Here is a 24,018-nt window from a genome sequence, read left to right as displayed (position 1 = left end):
GTGGAGTGCCGAGATCCCGTGGGAGCCCCCGGCTCCTCCCTCGCCCTGGGATGGCTTTCTCGCCGCGGTGCGGACCGCTGGCTCCCAGCAGGCGTTCTTCCACTTAAGCTGAGGCGGGACGGTGGGGACCGGTGTGCAGAGGCGAGGCGCACGGAGAAGACGGACCGGCCGCGCGCGAGCGTCGGGAGGGAGCCGCTCCAGCGGCAAGCTGCCGACCCGACGTCACAATCCCCGGGGAACGGCCGGCCGGGCGCGACCGCAGCGCGCAGGCGCAACAGAGAGCCACCTGCGCAGGCGCAGGGCGGCCGAGGCGGTCCCACTCCACCGCCCCCGAGCACGGGCGCGCGCGTGCCATGGAACAGAGGTTAGCCGAGTTCCGGGAGGCCCGCAAACGGGCCGGGCTGGTGGCTCAGGGCGAGCAGACCTCGGCAGAGAAGGCGGTCCCAGCGGCGGCGACCGCAAAGGCAGCCCCGGGCTGGCTGAGACGCTTCCTGACGTGGAAAGCGAGCCCCGGCGTTCCGCCGGCCCGGCCCAACCAGGCTCAGGTGAGGACAGAGGCCGGCACCTTGAAGCCCCGCCTCCGCGCGGGCCACGCCCTCCTCCGCACAAGCCACGCCCACGGCTTCTGGCGCGCGAAGCCTTGCTCTATCCTTTGTGCTCTCTCCTCGCCTGGGCAGTGGCTAGACACGCCGCCGTTTCCGCCTTGACATTTCTCTTCCCAGACACGGTCTTAGCCCACAGCTGATTGCAAAGACAAAGCGAAGGGCTAGGGACCTCGAAGAAAGAAGCGTCTCCACGCTTGAGTTGTTCCCAGCGAGTTGATAGTGTCCACAGTTGCAGTCCCCTGCTCGTGGAGGGTTAAAGGTCTGATTGGCTATTGATCGAAAGCGGCAGATGAGGGCTGGCTTTAGCCACACCTTGGGGAGAGGTAGCCAGCGTCTCAGGTAGCTCGTGTTTTAGAAATGGGTTTGGAGAAGGTTTAGGACTATGGCATACCATTCTCAAGGGATCTTTCAGAAGCTAAGCAGGGTCGGCCTGGGGAAAATGGGGTTCGGCTACAAAACTCTCCACAGTGTGGTCGCTGTAACTGTCTGTGGTGGTGTACATGGGCTTGCATGCCACTCTTGTTTAATTGTGAGTGACCACGGTGGAAACAGTTGGATTAGTGTGATAGCCCACTCGAATCTCGTTGTGTCTTCACATAGTTCTCACTCAGGAATGTCCTGGCAGGGAGACGTGCCTGTGACATGGGAATGTCTGGGTGGGAATATGACACACTCCAAGGGGGAAAACCTGTGTCCTAGTTTGCTTTCTGTTACTGTGATAAACACTTGGGGGAGGAAAGGACTTCTTTTAGCTTTCAGGATAAAGATTGGCCTACCGACAGTCTCAATTCTCAGTTGAGATTCCTTCCTCCCAGAAGACTGTAGTTGGGGTCAAGTTGACAAGAAATGAACAGACACGCCATGCTTTTCAGCAGTCACAAGGCCTTAGCATAAAAAGAACCAAGTACAGCAGAAGGAAAGGAAGAATAGACCCAGTTTGGCCTTTAAATAGTGAGAACAGACTTTTAGTGGTCTAAAGTTGGCACACCTGGACCCTGTCTGAGGGTACATGAGAACATGCCATGGAGGGCCACGGAGGAGGAGAGGATGGCTTTACCAGACCCAGAAACGCAGTTTCTGGTTAAACAGCTTTTTGACTGTTTAGAGTCTGTTTGTACAACCTCTGGGCTCAGGTGAGCCCTCCTGGCCCTCGTGCGTGTTATGGGGGTGGGCTGCTCTGCTCTGCAGAATTCGATGAGTGGCAGGTGTTTTGATCTTTGGCCTGTTTTATAGTCCTGATTTTTTTGGGGGGGGTAATTTCCTTTAACAGTGAAGACCTGTAGTCCTAGCGACTTGGGAGATGGGGCAGGGGATTGCAAGTTCAAGGGCAGGTCATAAATGAAACCAAGTTCTTTTTTTTTTCTACATCGTAATCGGAAAGACAAGCAACAGCCAAATAAGCCACTTCATATTTAATGGCAAGTTCATCTTTAATATCAAGTGCTAATAAATGCTGCAAAGCAGACAAGAAATGGAGATGGTGCTGTGTGATCAGTGATCAAGGAGGACCTCTGAAAGAGGCTGCTGTTCAAGCAGAGACTAAACGGAGTGAGTGACTGGAGCATGTAGCTGTCTGGTCAGGAGTGCTTAAGTCAGAAGAAACGTCAAGAGTCCCTGTCTCAAGAATTTTTAAAAAGTTTAAGCTCTGGAGTAGCAGCTCAGTGGCAGAGTGCTTCTTTTACTCTCTTGATGTACTAGGTCTGACCTCAGCACTGTCAAAAATATAATGATACATGAATAATAAATACAGGAATATAAACCAACGGTAGAACACTTGACCAACATGTTCAGGATCCTAGGATCTATCTTTAGGACCCCCCAAAATATAAAATAGTAGAGTAGAGGTGCATGCCTGTAACCATAGCACTCAGGAACCTGTGGCAGGAGGATTGTAAACTTAGAACTGGTCTGGGCTATGCTAGCAAGAAGCCATGCCGAAAACAAAGCCACACTCCATCCTCAGTTGACATTTATACCAGAGACAGCTTCTTACATTAACATTATTTCCTAACTGGGTGGTGGTGGCATACCCGTTTAACCCCAGCACTCAGGAGGCAGAGGCAGGCAGATTTTTGTGAGTTTGAGGTCAACCTGGTGGTCTACAGAGCCAGTTCCAAGACAGCCAAGGCTGTTACACAGAGAAACTTTGTCTGGAAACCCCTCAAAAATTATTTCCTATAGGTTGATCTATTATTACACGAGGGCCATCCCTGCAGGTGTTACAGCAGGAAGGTAAAGGAACCTCGAAGAGATGAGAATGAAAACTTCAGATTGGCTCCATCAACATGGACCAAATGTTGGAAATTCTGATGCCAATTGGTTTATTGTAGGCATATTTAAACGCAATAGAATTTGGAAAAATTTCCCAGGCAACAATCATTCCAGTTCCAGGTACACAGAAAAGCTTAAGATATGACTCCTTAGACACTCCTTTATGAAGTATGTGTGACCATGACGAGGGTTCTATAGCTTAAGGGCCTAGGACCTGGTGTCTCTGAGAGAGCATAGAGGTCAACAGGCTCTAAAGTACGTGCGGCTCTTTTAACTGGGAGCTAAAGATAAGGTCTAGTGAGGGAGAGTCTGAGATAGTCATTGGGGGGGGGGGTTAAATTAGGTCTGCCTCTGCCGACAGCAAGAAGTCACCAGGTGGTTAACAGTGTCCACTCCCAGCTTTCTGGACGAATTGCAGGTATTTTATTTCCTCCACTGAGGAGATGCCCCTGCATGTTTAGCATTCCTGGTTTACCTAGTGCCCCCCACAACTGGACGGTGTCTAGTTTAAGGAAGTTTAGTAGTATATGGCTGCTAAGTTTTGACTCCATACTCTCTCTGTAGCATTTGGGTTTCTGACTTAGAGCTGCTCAGCCATCCATTTCCTTTGGTGCATTTCGTACCACTCAATTGAACAACTGTTGGTTAGGTATCAGTAAACAGACTTGGGAATGCATCTCCCACTCCCCTCCCCTGCTCCAGGTAAAGACAACATATAACCCACACAAAGCGCTCTGAAGGAATATGAAATCACTGAGTGGAGCCTAGAGAAACCCAACTCAGGAGCAAGCTTCCTTTATTAAAAATGTAGAAATTGAGGCCGGGCGGTGGTGGCACATGCCTTTAATCCCAGCACTTGGGAGGCAGAGGCAGGCGGATCTCTGTGAGTTTGAGGCCAGCCTGGTCTACAAGAGCTAGTTCCAGGACAGCCTCCAAAGCCGCAGAGAAACTCTGTCTCGAAAACCCCCCCCCAAAAAAATGTAGAAATTGATGAGAGGAAATGCCAGGACGGGACTGGCACTAATCATTCTGCCTTAAGGGACTGACTTGAGGTTCATTTCCACTGATTATTACCCTTTCTGGGTTTGCCCTGGTATTAAAATCCTTATTATGATTTTCTAAGTCTAAATCCATTGCCGCCTAGTAATTGTGTTGTACACCGGGCCCATTGTAAATTCTTTAGCTTTCCATTTTGGAATAGCTTCTCTTCAGTATTGTCTGATAAATATCCATGCCCTTCATCTCCCTCTGCACAAGTTTTCTTGGAGGAAAGTAGTTTCCCAAATGATGAGGCCCTGTCATGTTGCAGTTTAAAGGCTTGGAACTGTTGAATCCCATGGAAACTTGCTCCCCTCACTGACTATTCTAGGAACGCCTCTAGTACAGCAATTCAACCTTGAGGGTTCATTCTCCATCCTGCAACTCCTGACCTTCCAGTCTTGGCTCAAAGGGTCCTACTGGTCAAATGTTCTTTCTGGAGTTAAGGAGATAGCCCATGCAAGCATGAGGACCTGAGTGCCATCTCCTGCATTCACATAAAAAGCTGAGATTGGTAAATTGTAACCTGAGCACTGAGGAGGCAGAGGCAGGAGGGTTCCCGGAGTTCTCTGATGGCCAGTCTATCTAATCAGTGAGAAACCCTGTGTAAAAAACAAATGTGGAAGATAATTGAAATGACACCTGGTGTCAACCTGTGGCACACGCATACCCATCTCACTTTCTGTATGGTTGTCTCTGCCTTTGTCTCCCTCTGGAAAGGGCCCTCGGGTAGGAAGCAGTTTGCTATGTTCCCTGAGACATGCCTATGCGTGAGTGATGTTCAGCCACACGGCTGTTGTCGGAAAGGCAAACTGAATGAATGAGCACTAGACACACTCTTAATCGAGGGATTTCCGTATGTGCCTCCACATTTGTCCCTTTTGACAGTCTAGTGCCGTTAACTTCCTGTCTCCCATCTTTTGCCCTAGTCCTCAGCACCCAATTAAATAAGAGGCAGGAGATTTTTAGGCTCCTGTTTTTCAAAATCCAAGTCATGACCCATTCATGGATGGTAAAGTCAACATAGGATCTTGTTCCCTTTAAGAGTTGTTGAAGAGTAGTTTGGAATGCAGGAGAGCTTTTCCAGACACATAGTGCTGACCTTGGTTTCCATTATACCCGTGTACTGGGCTACAGAACAAAACCCAGTTCTTGCTATGTATCAAAAAGAGGCTCTCAGAACCTTAGAAAACAGTGGAGGCAAAGCTCCGAAAGCCACCTACACACCAGGGCCTTCCCTTAGCATGTGGCGCTGGGTCTCCCAGCTGAGAACTTTGGCTTTTAACACGCAGGCAGTGGGATCTTATAGTTGATGTGTGCGCTGCAGGGTGAAGGTGATTTAGAGAACTCATCCAGCAGTTGTACACAGGCTGGCTTGGGAATGGAGAGAGATAGGAGGCAAGGAGTCTAGTTAGAAGATGCTTCCCAGGCCTGGGAATGAGTGATGAGATAGGATAGTGGTGTAGCATGGTAATGGCCATAATGGTTTGTTGTTTTAAATGTGTTTTGGGTATGGTCTGTATTTTAGAGCCAAGTCACCCTGGATATTTCAACCCATCTAATGAAATCAGCAATGGTTTGTTGACTGACTGAGAGACGAGTACTCCAGCTGCTGCATTATCAGTTACTGATCAGGTTCTGTTGGGAGCGCGAAGCAGGTTTTGTTAGCAGAACCGGCTCCATGAGTGGATCCCATGCCAATGCTGGCAGGTTTCTGGGGTCGCACCCTGCTGAGTGCTGGGCGTGTTGATTTGTTTGGGATGGAGTACCTAAGCTCTCTGGCAATGATTGTTTTAGAGAGGAAGGCAAGAAAACAGAAACCACTGAGCCAGCAGCCTTCCCAGAGCAGTCAATAATGCCCTTTCCAATCGCTTTGGGTCTTCTCAGCTCCGTTGCCCTCCCGTTCTTACTTCTGTTTGCTTCTGTGTCCTAGGAAGCAGCCCAGCAGCCCCCACAGAGTGCAGCGGTCCCTCTGATCTCGCCCCGACGCCAGTCTCTCCTGACCAACATCACCTTCTTGAAGGTTCTCCTCTGGCTGGTCCTGCTGGGTCTGTTTGTGGAACTGGAGTTTGGCCTGGCTTATTTTGTCCTGTCTATGTTCTATTGGATGTACGTGGGGACTCGGGGTCCCGAGGAGAAGACAGCGGGAGAGAAGAGTGCCTACTCTGTGTTCAACCCCGGCTGTGAAGCCATCCAGGGCACCCTGACTGCAGAACAGCTGGAGCGTGAGTTACAGCTCAGGCCCCCACAGGGGAGGTAGGACCCACCTCGGCTGCTCCTCCTAGCCTTGAACGTGGACTCTGGAGGACAAAGGACCGTTTACAGGGTGGCTGGCGTGTGACGGCCACAGCCTCTACTTTCCCCTCATCTGCTGCAGGTTCGATTTTGGACTCCTCGTTGGTTTAGGTGAAGTTTTCTAAATGACATTGCTGTGGAGCTGATGCGGTTTATAAAAGCTGTGTAAGAAGGGGTTGGTTTGTCTCATTATTGGAAAGCGGCGATAGTGGCATGCTGCAGAAGCGCCGTGGCCTCCGGCTAACCCAGTGATCGGATGGACGAGCAGGCACGCTGGGGCTCTGGGTTACACCCGAATGCTCTTAAACAGTTTAATGTTTACTTAGCCACATTCCAGGCCAGCCAGGGGCACTGGTATCAATTTTTTTCTTTCTAAATGTGTGAGTGTTTTGCCTGAATGAGCCTGGTACCCTCAGAGGTACTGGGAACTGAACCTCAATCCTCTGCAAGAACAGCAAATGCTCTTAACCACTGAGCCGTCTCTCTAGATCTTCAAAAAATTTACAGAACTATTTTCCCAAAAGGTTTAAGCTGCAAGTTTTAGGAAGTTTTGTTTGTTTTTGCTTCTCTTTGTGGCCATCAGTGCTATTGAAATATAAAATGTCTTTAGGATACTGTCCATAAGCTTGTCCCCTACACTGCCCTGCCCCTACTTGGGAAGAAGAGACAGTCTCAGCAGGACAAAGTCAATATTAGAGATAAAAATGCTTACTTTATTTGTACAAGTGTTTGTCCGCGTGTATATAAATGTGCACCACATGTTTGCCTGATGCCTTGGAGGCCAAGAGGAGGGTGTCCGATCCCCTGGGGCTGGAGTTACAGATGGTTGTGACTGCCTTGTGGGCTCTGGGGACTGCATCATCTGCAGCTCCAGCCAGTGATCCTAAGTGCTGGTTAAGATTGGAGATTTGATAAGAGGTTATTAATGCTGAGTCAATCAAGAGAAACTCTTGCGAGTGTGTGCAGAGGGAAAGGGCTAGGAAATAGGACTCCAGGCTGACTTAGTGCTTGGGTCATGTCTCATTTTCTTTTGGATATTTTTGAAAGGGTCTCCCACGGCCCAGGCTGGCCTTGAACTCACACTTTTGTAGTTCTGGTTTATTTTCTCTCTCTCTTTTTAAAAATTTTAAATTAGAAACAATTTGTTTTACATGTGAATCCCAGTTCCCACTCCTTCCCCTCCTCCCTTGCCCCTCCAGCCACCCCAACCATCCCCTTTCTGCTCCCCAGGGATGGTGAGGCCTTCCATGGGGGATCTTCAAAGTCTGTCACATCATTTGGAACAGGGCCTAGCCCCCCCCCCCCACTCCGTGTTTAGGCTGAGAGAATATCCCTCTGTGGAATGGGCTTCCAAAGTCCAGTTGTATGCTAGGGATAAATACTGATCCACTACCAGAGGCCCCATAGATTGCCCATGGTTCTGGTTTCTATACTGGGGCTTTGTACACCTTAAGTGAGCACTCTTTCTCTTAGGTTCTAATGCAGTGTCAGTGGGCTCTGGTTGGCAGCTCTGTAGACAGCAGCAGTCAGGCCTGGTTTGGGTACTGTTTCCTCTTCCAGCACAATGGTGGAGTTCAGGTTCATTGAAACTGGGCCACACATACCTTTTCTGTGAGTCCCGCTGACCAATAAAAAGACTCCAGTTTTGCTCCCACTTAAGGCTTTAAGACATTACTGGTTCCTTGAGTAAGTTTTCACTTTCAGAGCTAAGCTATAGCTCTTATATTATGAAGGTAACCTTATTTGTGTCTGTGTGCATGTGTGTGCATGCACATGTGTGTGCTGGTGCCCACAGAGGCCAGAGGAGGGCAGTGTCCCCAGGTTTTAGCTGCAGGCTGTTGTGAGCCCCCTAATGAGGATGCTCAGGAGAGAGCTGGGATCCTCTGGAAGAGCTTCAAGCTCTCCAACTGGGAGCCATCTCTGTGGCTCCTGAAGGTACCTTTAATACCTGTGGAATACTAACTATAGAGATCTATTGTTAATTCTTTTGTTCCTCAATTTTGTACTTGTGAAACAAAGTCTCAGTTTTATCTGAATTCATCTCTTACTCATTGAGTACTGGCACTCTCCTAGGCGCTTGGAGACAGGAAACACGCAGACCTCTTGCCTGCCATGGCCATATCGTACATTCTGGCTCATCTCTCCCTAGAAGTAGTCTGACGTCAGGCCTTGCCTTCTAGGAAAGGTGAGGTGGGAGCCAGTTACATACCTGGCAGGAAGGAGAAGCAAGGAGAGGGCATGCTTGCTGATCTTGTCAGGCCATCGAGCTTTATTTTGGTGCAGTCTCAACTTTCCTGCATTTAGACCTGTTGACCTTGGAATTTCCACTCAAGGATTTACCAGTAGCCTTGAATGAGACTGCCATTAGAGATAGCTATGTCATCAAGGAGACACAGGAAGCCACTGCGGTAGTTGCACGTGGCAATGCTGTTTCTGTCACCTTCAGCGTCTTACAGGCACATTGGTTTTGCTCTTTCTCACAGTATCTGGTCTTCTCTGTCCGTGGGCAGGACCACATTTATCCCCAAGTAAAGATGGTTGGCTTCTAGTTCTCGCCCCACTCCTACATGAGCCCAGTTACAAGGCCCAGCTGTTTCTTTAGGAGTTTGTTTCCTAGGAGAACATCAGCCACTCTGCCAGCCACCAAGGCTCATTCCTCCATACTGCAACCTCAGGGCACCCGGGAGTCCCTGGACTCTGTCCTTCAGGCTGGTGGGCCTCTGAGTTCTCTCTTCTCCCTCTCTCAGACTAAGTCATGGGAATGGTACCCCAGGACCAGTCTCCTTCATTCAGCACTGGCTTCAGGTTGGGGAGCTTTTTCCAAGGATGGTTTTATACTGATAAGACCATGCAAGGAGCATTGAGACTGTCCCTGGTGCATTTTGGTTGGTTTGCATGGTCAGATTAGGTACCTGGGTCTGCTACAGAAAGGAAGTTACTCAGTTGGGAGAACCCGCCATCCTCATTTGGGCAGAAGAGAGAAAAATGGGAACAATTTGTTAGTTTCTGACACTCCAGGAAATATTTGAAGGCTCTCTGATTTTTTTTTTTTTTTTTTTTTGGTTTTTCGAGACAGGGTTTCTCTGTGGCTTTGGAGGCTGTCCTGGAACTAGCTCTTGTAGACCAGGCTGGCCTCAAACTCACAGAGATCTGCCTGCCTCTGCCTCCCGAGTGCTGGGATTAAAGGCGTGCACCACCAACGCCCCGAGGCTCTCGATCTTGACACACGGAGAGCAACTGCAAACTGTGGTGGAGAAGAGCCACAGAATGGATACAGGGGTAGGTAGAAGCCTCCGGATCATGTTGCCACCAGGGGGCAGTCCAGAGCTGCTGCAGCCTGGCCTGCACACTTGCTCATTTACATTAAGAGGAAACCCTCTGAGAAGCTTCTTGGAACCACTTGTGCTGTTCTGGTTTTTTTCTTCAGGCATTTTTTTCCCCACTTCAGAATTCATAAAGGCTACTTCACAGGTCCTGGAAAGGCTCTAAAAACTGCTAGCAGTGATTTATTAAACACACATTTTAAGATGAAATGCCAGCCCCTTCCATAGGGTAAGCAGTCAGTCTTGTAGTTCCTTGTCCTCTTCTGAGCTTCACAGGGGCCTAGGGCACAGTGACTGGGAACTTACATAGCTAACAGGAAAATTGGTCACAAACTAAAGGAGGTGAAATTCTGAGTTCAATCCTTTGAGCATTTTGTCCAAATATTTAGACCTTGTTCTCAAAAAAGCTGAGTGCACAGAGAACCATGTCAGAGGGGACAGGTGTGTAGGGAGAGGTGTCTGAGACAGAAATCTGTGTGTGTGTGTGTGTGTGTGTGTGCGCGTGTGTGTGTGCGTGTGGGTGCCAGTGCACATGAGTGCCTATGCTTGTGGATGCTGGAGGTTATGGGGTGTCAGCCTCATATTTCTGGAAACAAAGTCTCGCTGAATGCGGAGCTCACTAACTCAGCTGACTATCCGGCTGGTCAGCTCTGGGGGTTCACTTGACTCCGCCTCCCCAGCTGTGGGGTTGCAGACACAAGCAGCCTTCTATGTGGCACTGTGCCCCAAATCACAGTCAGCTGTGAATTGTATATATCACCTGCTTCTCGAAATCGTAACAAACAAAAGAGAGACCACTATAGCCCAGGCTAGCCTCAAATTCACTGTGTAGCCAAGGCTGACCTTAAGCTCCTAGCCTTCCTGCTCCACCTCTCAAGTGCTGAGATTACAGGTGTGAGCCACCACTCCCACGTTAGATGTCTGAAAAGTGGCCTGTTGGGCCCACAGCTCAGTTGGCAGATGGCTTACCTAGTGTGTCAGCTACTTTCCTGCTGCTGTGATGAAACGCCACGACCAAAACACAACTTAGAGACTAAAGCTTATTTTGGCTTATAGTTCCCAAGGGAGAGCCCATGGTGGAGGGAGAGGCATGGTGGCAGATAGCCAGAGCAGGAAGTGGAAAGGTCCTATCACCCCCCCCTCATACACACGCACAAGGGGCCGAGAACCTAAAGCAGGAATTGGGTGAGGCTACAAACTCTCAAAGCCCATGCCCAGTGATGACATGTGTCCTCTAGCAAGGCTCCATTTTAAAAGTTCCATATCCTTACCAAATAATTTCACCGACTGGGGGCCAAATATTTATTTATTTTTTTCAAATATTTAAATACATAAACGTGCGGGGGCCATTCTCCTTCAACCACCCGACCTCGCATGTCCCAGGTCATGAGCTTATTTCCAGAGCCACAAAATCAGCACTGGTGCTGGTGGCACACGCCTGTTATCTTAGCACTTGGAGGTAGAGGCAGGAGGGTCAGAAGTTTAAGGTCATTCTCAGCTATGTAGAGCTGGTGGCACACGCCTGTTATCTTAGCACTTGGAGGTAGAGGCAGGAGGGTCAGAAGTTTAAGGTCATTCTCAGCTATGTAGAGCTGGTGGTACACGCCTGTTATCTTAGCACTTGGAGGTAGAGGCAGGAGGGTCAGAAGTTTAAGGTCATTCTCAGCTATGTAGAGCTGGTGGCACACGCCTGTTATCTTAGCACTTGGAGGTAGAGGCAGGAGGGTCAGAAGTTTAAGGTCATTCTCAGCTATGTAGAGCTGGTGGCACACGCCTGTTATCTTAGCACTTGGAGGTAGAGGCAGGAGGGTCAGAAGTTTAAGGTCATTCTCAGCTATGTAGAGCTGGTGGCACACGCCTGTTATCTTAGCACTTGGAGGTAGAGGCAGGAGGGTCAGAAGTTTAAGGTCATTCTCAGCTATGTAGAGCTGGTGGCACACGCCTGTTATCTTAGCACTTGGAGGTAGAGGCAGGAGGGTCAGAAGTTTAAGGTCATTCTCAGCTATATAGACAGACAGTTGGAGGGGAGAGGGTGTGTGTGTGTGTGTGTGTGTGTGTGTTAGCATTTACTGTTTAAGCATGAGGATCTGAGTTTAAACCCCACGCATAAATCTGAGCAACCCCTGTGCTGTGGGGGCAGAGACAGGAGGGATTGCTACCAACCTAACTCCAGGTTCACAGAGAAACCCTGTCTTAAGAATATACTGGAGAATGGTAGAGGGGACACCTTATGTTGTCTTCTGGCTTCCACGTGCCTGTGCACAGGTATGTACACCTGTATGCACATGTACATACACCACACACACACACACACACACACACACTTTAAAAATGAAGAAAGAAATGAAGCAAAGAAAAATGGAAAAAAGAAAGACAAAAATTGGCTCCTTTAGAAGACTCCTTTGGTCTGGTTAAGTGTGTGCTCTGGGACCCCACCCACACCACTGATGATGGCTCCTCCCTGCTCCCCTGGCTTGAGCGCTTCAGTGTGCTACAGCTCCCAAAATCACCTGGAAATGTGAAGCAGGAAGCAGACCTGATGAGGATCACAGCTAATCAAAGAAAGATGGCAGTGGTTTTAGAAGGGGGCGACAGGTTTATTCATCTGGAACAACACAGGCAACTTTAAAACAAGGAGGCTCTCAGAGACTAGCTAAAGGCCCTGTAGTTTTCATTTCAGAACATTCTGGAAATACAAAAAGGACACAACACTTTTGACTGTTGGATTTGCATGCCTATATGTCGGGGATCAAAAGATTCCTAGGGTGCTTGTGGAAGGCCTCGCATTCTGTCTTTTTAGGCTCCGGCGTGAGAGCCTCTTAGTGACGCACTACCCCATGCTTGTTTGCTCCTTCTGCCCTCTTTTTAGGAGCTGGCTTCATTTGCGTGCGTGTGAGGTCTGATGTTGGGGATTCAGGGTTGGAAGCTCTCCCAGGCTGTAGTGCGGGAGTACCCTTTGCCACCCATACCCTTTCCCGTCTATCCCCTTCCTGAGCACATGACCTTCCCAGGCTGGTGCCGGGCTCTGGGCTTCCCTTGTCAGCAAGGAGGAGCTGAACTTGTCAGCGTGGAGCCTGGTTTCCCGGGCAGATGGGAAAGGCAGCCCAGAATAAGACAGCTATTGCAGTGTGTGGAGGCCAAGGGAGAGAAGGGACAGATTCTGGAAGGATTCCTGGAGGCAGGGACATTATTCCTTCCCTGAAGGGGACCAGATACTGCCAGAAAAGAATGTGGGAGCAAAGAGGTGGCACTTGGTTCCAAGGAAACTTGTTAGGAGAAGGGTGAGACCCACTGAGAGACTGATACACCAGAGGAAATGGGGGCTCTCTGGGCACTTGGATGTGAAGAACCACAAAGGACTTGTTGATAGGCAATTTCAGGAGTGCCTGATGCCTCCTGCTTATTTCCTGATTTTGTTCTCTTCCCCCTCGCCTCTCCTCTCTTCTTTCCCCACTCCCCTTTGTTTGCTTCCGTTTTCTTCCTGTTTTCTGTTCTAGGCGGGCTCTCAGGTAACATTGCCAGGCTGACCTTGAATGTGAGGGTTCAAACGGTCATCCACCTCCCACACAGCTGGTACTCAGGTGTGTGTCGCTGCTTCCAACCTGTTTCTTTGTTTTTAAGCTAATAACATTTCTTAGTCACTATTCAGTATCAACATGTTTTTATAGTTTCCTGTCATAGATTTAGGAGTCTGAGGCTGTTAGCTAGCTGGGGTTCTCTATGTTTGGTGGGGACAGTGGTCACCGTTCGTGCCACATAAAGGAGGTGGTGGATGACCGACAGGATACACTGCCCTGTTGTGTGTGCAAGTCCAGCTGAGCACTGGACATGCCTGCAGAGTGTGGAACAGTGTATGAATGATTCCAGTTGGTTCCTTGGAAGTTCCAGTCTATTGTCTGAGGACAACCTTAGTTACTGTTCTATTGCTGTGAAGAGACACCATGACCAAGACAACTCTGGTAGGACAAAGTATTAACTGGGGTTTGCTTTCAGTTTCAGAGTCTTAGTTCATTATCACCCTGTGCTGTGGCATAATCCTCTTGGACACTGTGAAGGTTTGTCACCGGATTGGTTTAATAAAAAGCTGATTGGCCGGTAACTGGGCAGCAAGTATAGGTGGGAAAGCTAGACTAAGGGCTTTGGGATGAGGAAGGGTACAGTCAGAGGAATTGCTAGGATAGGCAGAGGGAGCAAGACATGCTGGAGGACAGGTAACGCCGCGATACATGTGCCAATACATAGATTAATAGAGATGGCTTGGTTTGAATTGTGGGAGCTGGTTGGTGATAGGCCGAAGCCATCTGTCGAGTATTTGTAATTGGTATTTAGTCTCTGTGTTGGTTATATAGGAACTGGTGGGTGGGAAGGAGAAGTCTACCTACAGTTATGGCTGAGAGCACCACAGCAAGCAGGCATGGCGTTGGAGAAGTAGCTGAGTGCTACATTCTGATCCATAAACAGAGCAGGGGTACTGATACTGGGCCTGCCATAGACTTTGGAAACCTCAAAGTCTGCCCCCAGTAACATATCTACTCCAAGGCCAAGGCCATACCTCTTAATCCTATTCCTTTCAAATAGTGCCATTCCCTGGTGCCGAAGCATTCAAATAAATGAGCCTATGGGGGCCATTCATATTAAACCAGAACAACACAACTGTGGCAATTTTTTGCAATACAACTTAAAATTGATAGCAGAAATAATCTAGTAGATATGTTGAGATGAAAGAACTCATTATTAAATGATGAATGGGCCAAAGGAGAAATAAAAAAAAAATTAAAAACTTCCTGGAACTTGTAGTGAGCTGTTGGTGGTTACTGGGCTACATCACAGCGAAGGGCTAAGGATGTAAATGAAGACAAAGACAGCGGCTCATTCTTCCAAAGAGAATGGCGTTTATTATTACAAGAGTGGAGCCTTAAATGCCAGTCAGGCATGGTGGAAAACCATCAAGGTCAGAAGCCTACTTTCCCATAGCCCTCCGGCAAAGGATGGGCCAATAACAGGAATTAGCATTTAGACAATAAGGATGAACAGAAAACAGGAATTTGAATGCGGGCCTTATTGGGAGGAGGGACAAGAGGTGTTTTGCTAGAAGCAAAGCAGTCAACAGATCCCCTGGGGGAAGGGTGCAACAGGAACTAAATGAAAACACAACAAAATCTGAGACATGAAAGCAGCCCCATGAAGGAATTTTATAGCTCTAAGAACATACATTTAAAAAAAATCAGAAAAAAACATGAATAAATGGAAAACTAGGTGTCCACATGCAGAAGAATGAAACTTGATAAATATTTATCACCTTGCACAAAACTTAACTGCAAATGGATCAAAGACCTAGACTTGAAACATGAAACATTAAATCCTCTAGAAGAAAAGATGGACAGTACCTTATATGACATAGGTATATGAAAGGATTTGTACATGAGAACTAAGAACCAAGAACTAGGGTCAGCAATTGACAAGTGGGACTTCCTAAACTAAAAGGCTTCTCTAGAGCCAAAGAAACAATCAACCAGGTGAAGAGGAAGCCCCCAGAGTGGGACAGAGTTTTGCCAGATACGCAGCTGACAGGATGATATCCAGAACATACAATTAGCTAAAAATGCAAGGACTCAACAACAACAACAAAATGAATGACTTATTTGAAGTTAGGTGTAGTCCCTGAACAAGGAGTTCTCAAAAGAAAAAAAAATCTCAAAAACTGTTCATTGTCTCCAGTAATTGGGGAAATGCAAATCAAAACAACTTTGAGATTTCATCTTACCCTAATCAGAAAGGCAAATATCAGCTGAACAACTGACAACAGTGCTGGAGAGGATCGTGGGGTAGGGGGTCCTCATTCACTATTGGAGGGATTGCACAGCTTCTGTGGAAATCACTGTGGAAAACTGCCAAAAAGCTAAAAAAAAAAAAAAAAAAGAGTCTAGGCTCAGTTTCCAGCCTGCCTTCCCGCTTGCCCTTCTCAGACTCTCCTGGCCTAGGGGCTGCACACAGGTGAACCTGTCCCAGCAGGCCAGGCCATCCAGAGTGTGCCATACATTTAAAAAAATCAGAAAAAAAAGCATGAATAAATGGAATACTAGGTGTCTACATGCAGAAGAATGAAACTCAACAAATAGCACCTTGCACAAAAATTAACTGTAAATTACAGTGCTAGTCCTGCCTCCATCCACGGGGAGTGAGCATGGACCTGTTTTTGGTCCACCTTCTGCTTGCCCTTTTCAGACTCTCCTGGCCTGAGGACTGGGCATGGGTGAACCTGTCCTGGTGAACCAAGCCATCCAGTCTGCCAACATCTAGGTGCTAGTCCCATCTCCACCCACTGGAAGAAGAGAGCCATCGAAGTAATTGGACCTGCTTGCATCCACTGGAAGAGAACCTTTGGCGGGTGCCCACCAGGAGAGGAAGAGACCCCACTGGCACCCTCTGGAAGGAGGAATGGGATGACAACAGTGTAAGAACACATTTAAAAACAGAAAGACCAATATGACACCACCAGAGTCTAGGGACTCTACACCAGCAAGAACTGAGCATCCCAACAGAGATGAAGGAGAAGAGAATGACCTTAAAAACAACTTTATGAAGATGATAGAGACCCTCAAAGAGGAAACGAGGAAATGAAAGAAAGAAAAAAAGTCAATAAGTGGAGGAAAAGACAAACCAAAAAATGCAAGAAATAAATCTCATAAAGAAAAGAAGGAAAGCCAAGAAAAAGAAATAAAACAAACAAGTGAAGGCAATAATTAAAACACTTCAAGGTTTGAAAGCTGAAATAGAGACAATAAAAAAAGAAAACACAGTCTGAGGGAATGCTGGAAATAGAAAAGCTAGGTAAATGATCAGGAACTACAGATGCAAGTATAACCAACAAAATACAGAGATGGAAGAGAGAATCTCAGGTGAAGATACACTAGGAGAAATAGATTTATTGGCTAAAGAAAATCTTCAGTCCACCAAATTCCTAACACAAAAAAATCCAGGAAATATGGGACATTATGAAAAGGCCAAACCTAAGAATAATAGGAATAGAAGAAGGTGAAGAAATCCACCTCAAAGGTGCAGAAAATATTCAACAAAATCATAGAAGAAAACTTTCCCAACCTAAAGAAAGACATGCCAAAGAAAGTACAAGAAGCTTACAGAACACCAAATAGAGTAGACCACCAAAAAAAGGTCCCTTGCTACATAATAATCAAAACACCAAACATACAGAATAAGGAAAGACTATTAAGAGTAGCAAAGGAAAAAGGCCAAGTAACATATAAAGGCAAACCTATAAGAATTACATTTGACTTCTCCATGGAAACTCTGAAAGCAAGAAGGTCCTGGATAGATATTCTACCAACACTAAGAGACCACAAATGCCATTCCAGACTGCTATACCCAGCAAAGCTTTCAGTCACGATAGATGGAGAAAACAAGATATTCCATGACAAAACCAGATTTAAACAATACATATCCACAAATCCAGAACTCTCTGTAAGGAAAATTCCAACCCAAGAAAGTTAACTATACTCACAAAAACATAGGCAATAGATAATCCTACTTTACCAAACATCAATAGAAGAAAAAAATGGGGAAGGGGGCCCACACACAATACCACCACCAACACCACCACCACCAACACCAAATTCAAAACAAACAAGAATTAACAATCAATGGTCATTAATATCCCTTAATATCAATGGTCTTAACTCACCTATAAAATGACACAGGCTAACAGAATGGATACGAAGACAGAATCCATCCTTCTGCTACATACAAGAAGCACACCTTAACTTCAAAGACAGATGTTACCTCAGAGTAAAGAGTTGGGAAAATATTTTCCAATCGAATGGACCCAACAAGCTGGTGTAGCAATTGTAATATCTAACAAGTTAGACTTCAAACTAAAATCAGCCAAAAGAGATATAGAAGGTCATTTCATATTTATCACAGGAAAAATCCATCAAGTTGAAGTCTCAATTCTGAACATCTATGCTCCAAATACAAAGGCACCCACATTAATAAAAGAAACATTTATAAAACTCAAATCACACATAAAACCTCACACACTAATAGTGGGAGACTTCAACATCCCACTCTCACTACTAGACAGGACCATCAGAGAGAAACTTAATAAAGAAACAATGGAGTTAACAGAAGTTATGACCCAATTGAGTTTAACAAACATCTATAGAACATTCCATCCAAACACAAAAGAATATACCTTCTTCTTGGTGCCACATGGAACCTTCTCTAAAATCAACCACATACTCACAACATAGCAAACCTCAACAGATACAAAAAAATTGGAATAACCCCCTGTATCTTATCGGATCACCATGGTTTAAAGTTAGAATTCAACAAAAGCACAAATTGCAGAAACCCTAGAAACTCATGAAAATTGAACAATGTGCAATTGCACCCACCATTCCTGGGTCAAAGAAGAAATTAAAAAAAGAAATTAAAGACTTCATAGAATTCATTGAAAATGAAGACACAATATACCCAAACTTTTGGGACACTTTGAAAGCAGTGCTAAGAGGAAAGTTCATAGCACTAAGTGTCCACATGAAGAAACTGGAGAATGTTCACACTAGAGAATTAACAGCACAACTGAAAACTTTAGAACAAAAAGAAGCAAACTCACCCCGGGGGAGTAGATGCCAGGAAATAATCAAATTGAGGGCTGAAATCAATAAAGTAGAAACAAAATAATACAAAGAATGAAACAAAGAGTTGGTTCTTCGAGAAAATCAAGATAGACAAACCTTTATCCAAACTAACCAAAAGGCAGAGAGAGAGCATGCTAATTAACAAAATCAGAAATGAAAAGGGGAATATAACAACAGGCACTGAGGAAATCCAGAGAATCATCAGGTCATACTTTGAAAACCTGTATTCCACAAAATTTGAAAATTTAAAGGAAATGGACAATTTCCTGGATAGATATCACTTACCAAAATTAAATCAAGAGCAGATAAGCAATTTAAATAGAGCTATAACCTCTAATAAAATAGAAGCAGTCATCAAAAGTCTCTCAACCAAAAAAGTCCAGGTCCAGCTGGTTTCAGTGCAGAATTCAACCAGAAATTCAAAAAAGAGCTAATACCAATATTCCTCAAAGTGTTCTACACAATAGAAGCAGAAGGGTCATTGCCAAACTTTTTACGAGGCTACAATTACCTTGGTACCCAAGCCACACAAAGACACAGCTAAGAAAGAGAACTACAGACTTCATGAATATTGATGCAAAAATACTCAATAAAATACTGGCAAATCGAATCCAAGAACACATCAGAAAAATCATCCACTATGATCAAGTAGGCTTCATTCCAGGGATGCAGGAATGGTTCAACATACAAAAATCTATCAATGTAATCTACCATGAAAAAAAACTGCAAAAGAAAAACCTCATGATCATTTTACTAGATACTGAATAAACCTTTGACAAATTCCAACACCCCTTCATGATAAAGGTCTTGGAGAGATCAGGGTTAACAGGTTAACAGGTTAACCTGAACATAATAAAAGCTATATACAGCAAACCAACAGCCAACATCAAACTAAATGGAGAGAAACTCAAGGTGATTCCTCTAAAATCAGGAACAAGACAAGGCTGTCCACTCTCTTCATATCTCTTTAGTATTGTACTTGAAGTTCTATCTAGAGCAATAAGACAACAAAAGGAGATTAAAGGGGATACAAACTGGAAAAGAAGAAGTCAAACTTTCACTATTTGCAGATGATATTATAATTTACATAAATGACCTGAAAAATTCTACCAGGGAACTCCTAGAGCTGATAAACACCTTCAGCAAAGTGGCAGGATACAAGATTAACTTTTAAAAAATTAGTAGCCCTGCTATATGCAGATGATAAATGGGCTGAGAAAGAAATCATAGAGATATCACCCTTTACAATAGCCACAAACAACATGAACTATCTTGGGGTAATGCTAACCAAACAAATGAAAGACCTGTATAACAAGAACTTTGAGTCTTTAAAGAAAGAAATTAAAGAAGATACCAGAAAATGGAAAGATCTCCCATGCTCTTGGATAGGTAGGATCAACATAGTAAAAATGGTAATCTTGGCAAAAACAACCTACAGATTCAGTGCAATCCCCATCAAAATAGTGACACAATTCTTCACAGACCTTGCAAGAACAATACTCAACTTCATATGGAAAAACAAAGACCTAGGATAGCCAAGGCAACACTATACAATAAAGGAACTTCCAGAGGCATCACCATCCTTGACTTCAAGCTCTATTATAGATCTATCATCCTGAAAACAGCTTGGTATTGGCACAAAAATAGACAGGTAGACCAATGGAATCAAATTGAAAACCCTGTTATTAACCCACACACCTATGAACATGCACACTGTGGACTATTGTTCAGCCATACTAAAGTCATAGACTTTGTAGGTACATGGATAGAACTAGAAAATACAATATTGAGTGAGGTAATGCTGACACAAAAAGACTATGACATATTGTCTCTCACTGGAGGCTCCTAGCTCCAAATCTTGAGATGTGAGTATGTAGCTTGAAACTACAGAAATCAAGAAAGTAAAACGGGACCATTCCCAAGGTAGAGAAATTGGGGAACAAAAGAGAGGGGATTCGTAGGGAACAAATGATCTGATCAGGGAATTGGGTAAGGGGCCTCTTTAGGAAGAGGGGGAGATAAATACAGAAGAAAATGATAGATGGATAAAAGGGAATAGCACAATACAAGGGATCTGATAGGGAAATGGGAACAGGGAGGACTCGTTAGGGAAGGGAAGAGAGCTGGGTAAAATAAAGGATGTCTGGAAGGCCACAATGGATCATGCTATTAACTACCTAAAAGAAAAAAAATAATACGTGCAATTCCATGTACACGTACAGTTTACTTTTTCACAATTCTTTATTGATTCCTTGGAAGTTTCACATCATGCACCCAATCCTGCTCATCTCCCAGTCCCTTCATAGCTTCCTGTCACCACCACAGCATCCCCCCAAAGGATTAAAAACAAAACAAAACAAGCAAAAACCCTCTGCCTCATTCTTTTGTCTTTCCTGTCTCTTTAACACCTCTTCATTTGTCCTAGTGGCATTGGGAGCTATGGTATGTCACACAGTATACTCTTTTGTCCAATCAGCCCCTCCCAAAAATGTTCATTGCAGTGGTCATTGGTCTTGTTCAAGGCTCTGGCTATTGTCCACAAGACCAGTCCCTTCATGTACTCCAGCAGGTCATAGATAGTGTAGATGTTACGATGGGCCAACCCACGGCCCAGGATGTGGGTCTGGGTAGTAGCTGAGCTGGTCAGTCTGGTCCACTGGGACTGTCCCCCTCAGGTGAGGGACAGAGTCAGCTCTCGTAGGCCCAGGCCATCAGGGACAGTTCTCCCACACCAGTGGTGAGGAGTGGGGCCATCTGTCCCAATTGAGGGTAGGGAGGCACGCTTCCATGAGGGGTGGGACCAGCTAGCTGTCCTGCCTCAATGTCCTGTGAGGGCATGGCCAGTGAAGTGTGGGTCCAGCTCATCATGGCCCTCGGATTTCAACATGCATGGTTCTTATGACCTCCTGTGGTAACGCAGGCCATGGACATCAACACAGCCTCAGCTCAGCTTCAGACTACCACAGACCCAGACATGGCCCTTGGCAGCAGCTTGGGTCCAGATGTCATCACAGCCAGGGTGGCACAGGCCACCCAGATCAGTATTGCCCTGGCGTCATCATGCCCCTCAGACACCCACATGGTCTCAGGTGACTGACCAGAGCATCTGCATAGCCCTCAGTGGTAACAGGAGCCATGGACATCAACCAAGACCCTGGCTACTGTAGGGCCATGGACTCAGACATGGCCCATGGCAGCAGCCCAGGGCCGGAGTTCACCACGGCCAGGGTGGCAGCACAGGTCACTCAGATCAGCATGGCCCCAGCAGTGGCACAGTCCTTGGACACCAACATGGCCACAGGTGGCCCAGACCCAGGCATCCCTGTGTCTTTTGGTGACAACATGGGTTATGGATGTCAACACAGACCCCAGTGTAGTAGGACCACAAACCCAGACGTGGCTGTTGGCAGCAATCTGGGTCCAGATGTCATCCTGGCCTGGGAAGCTAAGCAGGCCATCCTCATCAGCATCTCCAGGTTCACTTCTTCAGGTCTGCCTCTTTCCACAGCACATGAATAGTTCTGCTTCTCTCTCTCATCTCCCCACCACATATCTGCTCATCCTAATGACAACTACTCACCTGATGCCCCAAGGATCCAGGCAGGCCTGTGAATGCCTTCAGCCAGTCTGGACTGTGAGCTATGCATATGTAAGAACCCTCTTCTGAGTTGTTGGCCAGGGTTGTCCAGGGAACTCGTAAAACCTACAGCCTACTGCTGTAGTTACCCCTAGGAGGTGGAAGATAAGTTCCTATTGTTGAAGACACTATGAACTTCAGAAACAGGGCCTAGAGATCCCTGAACTGAAACTACCAGAATCCCCCTCCATGAGGATTAACTTTCATGGGCCTGAAGGTTACGAAGTCTACGAAGGAGGGAAGCCACCAACAGTCCTATCCAGATAGGATGCCCATGAGCCACAGCAATGACTACTGTGCAAGCTAACCCTAAGGATGCAGGCAGGGTGGCAACCTTGGTGGTAACCAACAGCTCTCTAGTTGGACTTAAGACCCACTCAACAAGACGGAAGTCATGTCTGTTACTGGAAACCTAGCCAACTTCTTAGTGCTCATGAAGTTTGGTTATTGGAGGGGAATCTACAACCTTAATTTACCAAACCGGCAAACCCCTAACAACCCTCTATAAACACTTGTCCTTATACTCACAGGTAACTGCAGTCTTCACCTTTCATCAAGGAAACTTCTCTTGGTAATAGAGACCACTACAGAGAAGCACTGTCAATCAAAATGCAGTTGTAGAGCCCAGTCTACAAACGCTCCCGCACCTAAGGCTCAGGAGCAATTGTGGAAGGGTGGAAAGCCTGTAGGAGCCAGATGATCGGAGTTTCCCGTGAGGTTGTGTCGCCTATTGACACCACAATCTACACCTGTGAAGTCTCACCAGTGTGACTGCCCAGATGAGAGCTGAGCAAGGGGACACCAATGAGTACGCCAAAGTGGACGGGGAAGCCCTGAGCTCTCAACCCTACACAGACAACTACAGCCAACCGAGGAGGGGTGGAGTGGGAGAGGTGGCCCTCCCCAGGGAAGTACGCCCAAGTGGTTGTCCAGTGCCAAATAGTCAACCCTGAAAAATATACAAGATATATGGATGGAACAGGCCTTGTCTAAGAATATTTACATGCTTATAAATATGCAAGAATAATTATTGAAAAAAGAGGACATAAATCTGAAGGAGAATGGAGAGGGTGTATGAGAAGGTTTGGAGGAAGGAAATGGAAAGAAGAAATAATTATTATAATATATATTTCTATGTTATATGTATATATTATACATTATATATTAATATAATTATATAGAATATATCTCAAAAGTTAAAAGAAATTTAAGGAAAATACATATCGTGTGGGCTGGGCATGGTGGTACATTCTTTTAATACCAGCACTAGGCAGGCAGATCTCTGTAAGTTTGAGGCCAAATTGTGCCACATAATAAGTTCCAGGCCAGCCAGGGATGCATAACCAAACCATGTCTCAAACAAACAAACAACAAACAAACTACCTAGGGCCGGTGAGCGAATGGCTCAAAGGGTAAGGCTCTTGCCAGCGAGCCCGACAGCCTCGGCTGGTCTTTGAGACCCATATGTAAGAAGCAGAGAGAGGCCGGGCGTTGGTGGCACACGCCTTGAATCCCAGCACTTGGGAGGCAGAGGCAGGCGGATCTCTGTGAGTTCGAGGCCAGCCTGGTCTACAAAGTGAGTTCCAGGACAGCCTCCAAAGCCACAGAGAAACCCTGTCTTGAAAAACAAAAAAACAAAAACAAAAACAAAAACAAAAACAAAAAACCAAAAAACAAAAAAGAAGCAGAGAGAGGACACCTATGGTTCTCTGGGCCTCACACACACTGCAGAACACCCCTGCCTCACACACACAAAATGAAGCTGCTGAGAACTTTATCATTTATTACAGAAGTAGCAATTAATAGTCAAGGTGTCAACCCACCAGAATTAACTTCTGATGGAGGAAACTTGCCTTGCAAGGCCTGCAGGAAATACAGACTCCAGAATATCTATTGCTTCTGCCGGTAATTTTAAAAGTGTTCATTGAATTCTTTCCCTAGCTTGTATATATATGTATATATATATGTGTGTGTCTGTATCTCATAATACACTCCTGACCTACTGAGCAATTTTTCTGTGGGTTGTCAAGAAGATGGCCTGTCCTTAGCCGTATTGTCCAATTGATATTAGTATTGTTAGTTTTGATGAAGAAAATAAATACGAAGAGATGCTGCCCAAGTCAGGAGTTATCAGTTTCCATTAAGAACTGTCCTGGAGCCTGATCAATACCCCCTGTATTTGGGTATCAGTG

At 46.0% G+C, this 24,018-nt stretch overlaps 1 protein-coding gene across 1 annotated transcript; it reads left to right on the top strand.

Moving 5' to 3' along the window:
• The first annotated feature begins 257 nt into the window (after positions 1-257).
• Saysd1 (SAYSVFN motif domain containing 1) lies at positions 258-6,381 on the top strand. Its single transcript, XM_005083582.4, has 2 exons — positions 258-545; positions 5,848-6,381. Exons 1-2 carry the CDS (start codon positions 354-356, stop codon positions 6,172-6,174), a joined length of 519 nt encoding a protein of 172 aa, XP_005083639.1. The 5' UTR covers positions 258-353; the 3' UTR covers positions 6,175-6,381.
• The last annotated feature ends 17,637 nt before the right edge of the window (positions 6,382-24,018 follow it).

The sequence above is a fragment of the Mesocricetus auratus genome, unplaced genomic scaffold, assembly GCF_017639785.1.
Source record: "Mesocricetus auratus isolate SY011 unplaced genomic scaffold, BCM_Maur_2.0 Super-Scaffold_100053, whole genome shotgun sequence".
NCBI lineage: Eukaryota > Metazoa > Chordata > Mammalia > Rodentia > Cricetidae > Mesocricetus > Mesocricetus auratus.
This window is presented reverse-complemented; position numbering and strand designations above follow the sequence as displayed.